The following is a 5,829-nucleotide window of genomic DNA, read 5'->3' as shown; positions in this document are numbered from 1 at the left end:
GGCAGCCGTAGCCAAGATTTTAACGCGAACCTCAAAACTGTGAGGTAGACATGCTAACCACTACTCCACTGTGCCACCCATTAAATAAGTTATCATAGGCAGTCGATGTGACATCTGAGCGCTTTCTCTGTCTCTGTGATTGATAGGTGATCAGTGCAGGATGTAGTGATTTTAAAATAAATTGTTTGTACAACAAAACTTAGTTGTTGTTTTCTAAACACACGCACACAAAATGAACAAATGACTGCTTCTCAAATGATCCAATTTCGGACCGGTGCTTTTTTTTATAACCACCGGCATCTAGATGACACACTAAAAAATAGCCATGATGATTTTCTGAACGCATTCTGTTAATCCCCCCACCCCCCCCAACCCCCTGATCTTTGCCTAGATTCTCTTTGTTGACAACTACTGTGAGTATGTGTGAGAGAGAGAGTGTGTGTGTGTGTGTGTGTGTGTGTGTGTGTGTGTGTGTGTAACATTAACAGCTGATGTGACATCACTGATCCTCTGCTTGTTCAGAGGTGTCACCTCGGGACAGAGGCACCACTCTGACACCCAAACGAAGCCCAACAATGTTCTCCCTGTCACTGTTATTCATCTAAATATTATTTGGGGTGTATGACTCAAGAGTGTCAAAAGTATCAAGCTGAAATTGAACATTTACAATAATCCTGGGGGGAAAAAATGACCTCTTTGTGTGATAACAGAGTGAGAGCACTTTGTGTTGCCATTAGGAGTCTTTGGCAGAGGATGCTGGCCCTTTAAGAGGGGAAGTGGGCAAGAGAAGTCCCCCTCCCACTCCCCCCTTGGAACTCCCCACCCCCTTCCTCCAGCACATTGTTCTGCCACTGCCGGCGAGCAGCGGCTTCCTCCGCACACTGCCCTCCGCAGCAAACACACACGGACAGACTGACGGACGCCTGGACTGGATGTGGACGCACGCCCCACGGTGGAAGGGCGGGTTGGAACGCCTGGTCACCGTCGATGACGCACAATTAGGAGCCTGACACTCAAACCGGAGACAAAGACACACCGGCTGGTTACAAGGATGCGCTGAGTGAAGACACGTCGCCGGACTGTGAACCAGCTCAGGTGACAAACACACACACACACACACACACACACACGCACACACACACACACACACACACACGGGCGCGCGCACACACTGAACAAAGGGGTAATCACAGCATGATGCTACCTTTCCTGTTGTCATGGCAACCATATCATAGTCTGAAGTCATGAGGAAGAGACAAGCAGAGGAGGTTGTCGGTTCATTTTGATCAAGCCAAGTCAAGGTCTTCCTAGCAGATATAAATCATTTTAGTGACAAATCCTCTTCCGCGCAGAGCAACAGGAAATGTTTGCGTGTGCGTGTGCGCGCACGTGTCCTACTTTTTGGCCTTTGTTTGACGGGCCCATAGAAAACACACAAAAATGTAAAGAGGCAAACGGAGATTCCCGCGAAAATAAGATGGCCGAGTGGATCAAAAAGGTTCCCCAAAGAGGAATAAAAGGCCCGCAGACATTAACACATCCACCTGTCTGTCTGTCTGTCTGTGTCAGCTGCCGGAGGTGAGGCGGTTGCCATGGCACCCTCAACATCATCAGGGGAAATAGGAGACTTGTAAGGACTTTCACAGACTTGAAGAAACTTGAGGAACATGAAGCGACCAAAAGAGATTTTTAGGGACGAGACTTGAGGATTACAACCAAAGGAACAACAGCCATAGAAAGGGTAATGTTGGTTGGCATGACATACTCATCAAGGGAACTATGACAACTGAAGCAATATCAAAAGACTTTCAATGATTTTGTTTTTTAAGGACATGACAAGACTTGTGGGAATTGGTATGGACGTGATTTGGAAAAGACTTGGAAGGACGTAAAGACACTTCTATTCAGTTTTGGGGACATCAGGAGATGCAAGAGACTTGTTAGGACATCTATAGACTTGAAGGGACATGAAGACATTTGTAGGGACTTATAAATACATAAAGAGACTTGGAGGGACGTGTAAGGATCATTAGGAACAAGACGAGGCTTCTCGGAACTTTAAGGGATATGACAAGACTTAAGGGGCATAATGAGATCTGTAGACCAATGACTTGGGATTTGTTATGGGCACAAGACCTGTACGGACATGAGGAAACTCGAAGCATAATCTACGATGAACAAATGTCACAGACATTATCACGTCCACCAATCTGTCTGACAGGTGTTCCGGAGGTGAGGCAGCTACCATGGCACCCCGACCGTCGTCAGGGGAATTATGGGGTCTCCACCTGATGCCACCGCGCATCCTGGTGGACTGCTGCCTTCCCAACGGTACGAGTTTGCTCACCTGTTTCTTATTCCAATCCGACACAGATTACAATGTCGGCGGTGTTGTGTTGTTCGCAGGGATGATGGTGAGCCTGGAGTGTCTTCGAGAAACTCCTCTCATCAGCATCAAACAGCAGCTCTTCACAGAGGCCAGGAAGTATCCCCTTTACCACCTTCTCCAGGTACGGCCGTTATCGGGCACTGCGGCCTTTACTGTCGGACATTACTGGTGGGGGGCACATGAAGAGACAAGAAGAAATTCGAGAAACTCCTCTCATCAGCATCAAACAGCAGCTCTTCACAGAGGCCAGGAAGTATCCCCTCTACCACCTTCTCCAGGTACGGCCGTTATCGGTCACTGCGGCCTTTACTGTCAGACATTACTGGTGGGGGGGGACATGAAGAGACAAGAAGAAAGCAAAAGACTTGAACAGACAGAAAGGGACTTGTAGAGACATGAGGATTTGTCGGGACTTAGGCGGACAAGAATTTATATGAACATGACTTGCAATGATACGACACTTCTCGGGACATTTGGCGATTTCTGGGCACAGTCGGGAACGTGACAAAAATTGAAAGGACATGACTTCTAGAGACATTCAGAGACTTCTATGGATACGAAAACACTTGTAGCGACACAAAGCGACATGAAAAGATTGTCGAAACTTGTCCGGGAAAGAGAAAACCTGATGGGACTTCTTGGACCCTCTGATCTCTGGCCGACTACAGGAGGAGTCCAGCTACATCTTTGTGGGCGTGACCCAGGAAGCAGAGAGGGAAGAATTTTACGATGAGTCAAGGCGGCTGTGCGACCTCCGCTTGTTTCACCCCATCCTGAAAGTGATTGAGCCGCTGGGAAATCGTGAGGAGAAGATTCTGAACCGAGAGATCGGTAATGTGCGGGGAAGGGGGGAATGGCGAAGTCCCGGTTGCCTCGCTAGAATCCCATGGCCATGCCACACTGTTTACTCACAGGATTCGCCATCGGGATGCCAGTCTGCGAGTTTGAGATGATGAAGGACCCAGAGATTCAAGACTTCCGTCGTGCCATATTGGGCGTGTGCAGGGAGGCCATGGAGGAGCGGGAGGGGGGCGGCGCCCACAGCCAAGCGCTCTACGTTTATCCCCCAAATGTCGAGTCCAGCCCCCAACTCCCACAGCACATCTACAGCAAGCTGGACAAAGGTAGAAGACTCTCGTCCAAAACTGCATCTTGACTGCATCTTAAATGTCTGAATGAAACTGACTTCTACTCTCGGTACGTGTAAGGACATAAAGAAGTTTCCAGTGGTTTGGAGGACATGAATTCAAAGGACTTTCAGGGATATTAGGATGCTTGAATAGAGTTTAAGGGACTTTTAGGGACACGATTTGCAGGGAGTTGTTGGTACATCAAGACGTTTCTTGCCATGAAGAACATGAAGGGATTTGAAGGGTGATGGAGAGACTTATGAAGACATGAAGAAACTTTGTCCACTCCTGCGCCAGACCTTTCCATCAAGGAAATGACAAGAACTGACTCGCTTTCTTGTGTCTCTCCACAGGCAGACTGATTGTAACCATCTGGGTGATCGTGTCGCCGACAAACTCCAAACAGAAATATACGCTAAAGGTATACAGCGAAACCCGATATATTGTCATAGAGAGGCCATATTTCAAAACAAATCAACATTTCAAAATACGCTTTTTACACAAATCTAAAACCAAAGTCAATTTTCTATCCAACAGTGCACGTGTGATGTTAGGAAGCAGTCGATCGGAGCCCAAGATATTGCTTAAATCGCAGATTTTCGCGACATATCGTTGCCGCGGTAGACGAACTGCAGTACAATGAGTGCAGTCGGTACTTTTTTTTTTTTTTTTACTTCAACAACTCACCTGAAAGATATACTTTTGCGTGCACAGGTGAGCCACGATAGCCTTCCCGAGCAGCTGATAGCAGAGTCCATCAGGAAGAAGAGCAGGTCCATGCACCTTTCCCCTCAGCAGCTCCGCCTCTGCGTACAAGAGTACCAGGGCCAGTACATCCTCAAGGTAGACCCGGATTTCAACATTTACCGTGGCCGTCTGACTCACACACACACACTATCTCCTCAGGTGTGTGGCTGTGACGAGTACCTGTTGGAAAAGTATCCACTCAGTCAGTACAAGGTAACAGCTTTCACGGATAGGTCCTCCCACTCCGATAGAAAGCCGTTTGAACGTTTATTTGAAATCGTATACCACAAAAAAAAAAATTAAAAAATACAAACCTCACTTGTGACTTGTGTCTTCCCGCAGTACATCCGCTCCTGTATCATCGTAGGTCGTCTTCCTCACCTCATGCTGGTCTCCAAGGACAGTCTTTACTGTCAACTTCCCGCCTCCAGCTTCGTCACTCCTTCCTACAGGTAAGCCTAGCGCTCAAACGTAGAACCGATCAGGGGTCGAGGACTTATTTGCATTTCAGTCGCCGGACCCCACAGCCATCTCCCTGTCCCGGAGGGACGGACGGTTCTCCGCCACGCTCGCTGTGGGCCTTCAACAGCCGGCTGAGGGTCCGACTGCTCTGCGCCACCTACGTCAACGTCAACATCCGAGACATTGACAAGGTTCGCCCGCATGTCTTTGTCCCGCGCCGTCTTTGTCTGACTCTGTCTAACGCTGTGTGTAGATCTACGTAAGAACGGGGATATATCATGGAGGAGAGCCGCTGTGTGACAATGTCAACACGCAAAGAGTCCCATGCTCGAACCCGAGGTAACATAGCGACCAGTGACTTTTAATAATTCCTTTTTTTTCCCTGCAACTATGAGTTTAAACAGTACTTCTACTTTTATCTGTCTTTTTTTTTCTTTTAAACTAGTATTCGTACTCCTACTTAAAATCACCATTTCACCTCTTCTGCATAACACGTAGATGGAACGAATGGCTGACCTATGACATCTACCTGGCCGACCTGCCCCGCTCAGCCCGACTCTGCCTGTCTATCTGCTCTGTGAAGGGAAGGAAAGGAGCTAAGGAGGTAGGAAAGAAATGGGAAACAGGAAGTAGGAGAGAAGAGGAAGAGAAGCCACCAAATGAATGACTCTCTGTCCATTTGTCCGTCAGGAACACTGTCCACTGGCTTGGGGAAACGTGAATCTCTTCGACTATAAGGACATTCTGGTTTCAGGGAAAGTGGCGCTAAGTTTATGGCCCGTGCCTCACGGCCTCGAAGACTTGCTGAACCCTATCGGGGTGGCCGGTTCCAATCCTAACAAGGTAAGCCACCCTGGGGGTTTTGCGTCTGGTCTGGCCCCCGAGATCAGCTCTCCTAATTGGTTGTTCCTGATCGCTAGGAATCTCCCTGTGTCGAACTCGAGTTCTCCTGGTTCAACCAGCCGGTTGTTTTTCCAGACGAGCAGCAAATTGAAGAACACGCCAACTGGACCATCAGCAGGGAACTGGGTTTCAACTACACGCATGGCCTGGTAACACACACACACACACACACACACACACACACACACACACACACAC

The 5,829-nt window shown here is 48.4% G+C and overlaps 1 protein-coding gene and 1 long non-coding RNA gene across 6 annotated transcripts in view; one reads left to right on the top strand and one right to left on the bottom strand.

The window, feature by feature from the left end:
- The first annotated feature begins 454 nt into the window (after window positions 1-454).
- The window catches only part of LOC109513228 (phosphatidylinositol 4,5-bisphosphate 3-kinase catalytic subunit alpha isoform-like), a 13,637-nt gene continuing 8,262 nt past the window's right edge, over window positions 455-5,829 (top strand). The window contains exons 1-16 of one of the 5 annotated variants that reach the window (XM_019865521.1): window positions 455-1,095; window positions 1,570-1,578; window positions 2,222-2,331; window positions 2,407-2,482; window positions 2,640-2,667; window positions 3,058-3,220; window positions 3,304-3,513; window positions 3,873-3,940; window positions 4,234-4,362; window positions 4,426-4,479; window positions 4,609-4,718; window positions 4,778-4,919; window positions 4,982-5,067; window positions 5,227-5,332; window positions 5,419-5,571; window positions 5,649-5,780. In XM_019865521.1, the coding sequence (XP_019721080.1) occupies window positions 2,247-2,331; window positions 2,407-2,482; window positions 2,640-2,667; window positions 3,058-3,220; window positions 3,304-3,513; window positions 3,873-3,940; window positions 4,234-4,362; window positions 4,426-4,479; window positions 4,609-4,718; window positions 4,778-4,919; window positions 4,982-5,067; window positions 5,227-5,332; window positions 5,419-5,571; window positions 5,649-5,780 (1,542 nt within the window). In that variant the 5' untranslated portion in view covers window positions 455-1,095; window positions 1,570-1,578; window positions 2,222-2,246. Of the gene's footprint in view, window positions 1,096-1,569; window positions 1,579-1,637; window positions 1,742-2,221; window positions 2,332-2,406; window positions 2,511-2,639; window positions 2,668-3,057; window positions 3,221-3,303; window positions 3,514-3,872; window positions 3,941-4,233; window positions 4,363-4,425; window positions 4,480-4,608; window positions 4,719-4,777; window positions 4,920-4,981; window positions 5,068-5,226; window positions 5,333-5,418; window positions 5,572-5,648; window positions 5,781-5,829 lie in introns of those variants that run through there. The other 4 variants (XM_019865520.1, XM_019865522.1, XM_019865519.1 and 1 more) reach the window with 4 other exon arrangements.
- The window catches only part of LOC109513232 (uncharacterized), a 6,901-nt gene continuing 2,660 nt past the window's right edge, over window positions 1,589-5,829 (bottom strand). The window contains exons 3-5 of the long non-coding RNA XR_002167686.1: window positions 3,302-3,503; window positions 2,348-2,554; window positions 1,589-1,657 (exon numbers count right to left, since the gene is read on the bottom strand). This is a non-coding gene — a long non-coding RNA (uncharacterized LOC109513232). The remainder of the gene's footprint in view (window positions 1,658-2,347; window positions 2,555-3,301; window positions 3,504-5,829) is intronic.

The sequence above is a fragment of the Hippocampus comes genome, unplaced genomic scaffold (genome assembly GCF_001891065.2).
Source record: "Hippocampus comes isolate QL1 unplaced genomic scaffold, H_comes_QL1_v1.1 scaffold819, whole genome shotgun sequence".
NCBI lineage: Eukaryota > Metazoa > Chordata > Actinopteri > Syngnathiformes > Syngnathidae > Hippocampus > Hippocampus comes.
Note: the sequence above shows the minus strand (reverse complement) of the source record. Positions and strands in the feature narration are given on the sequence as shown.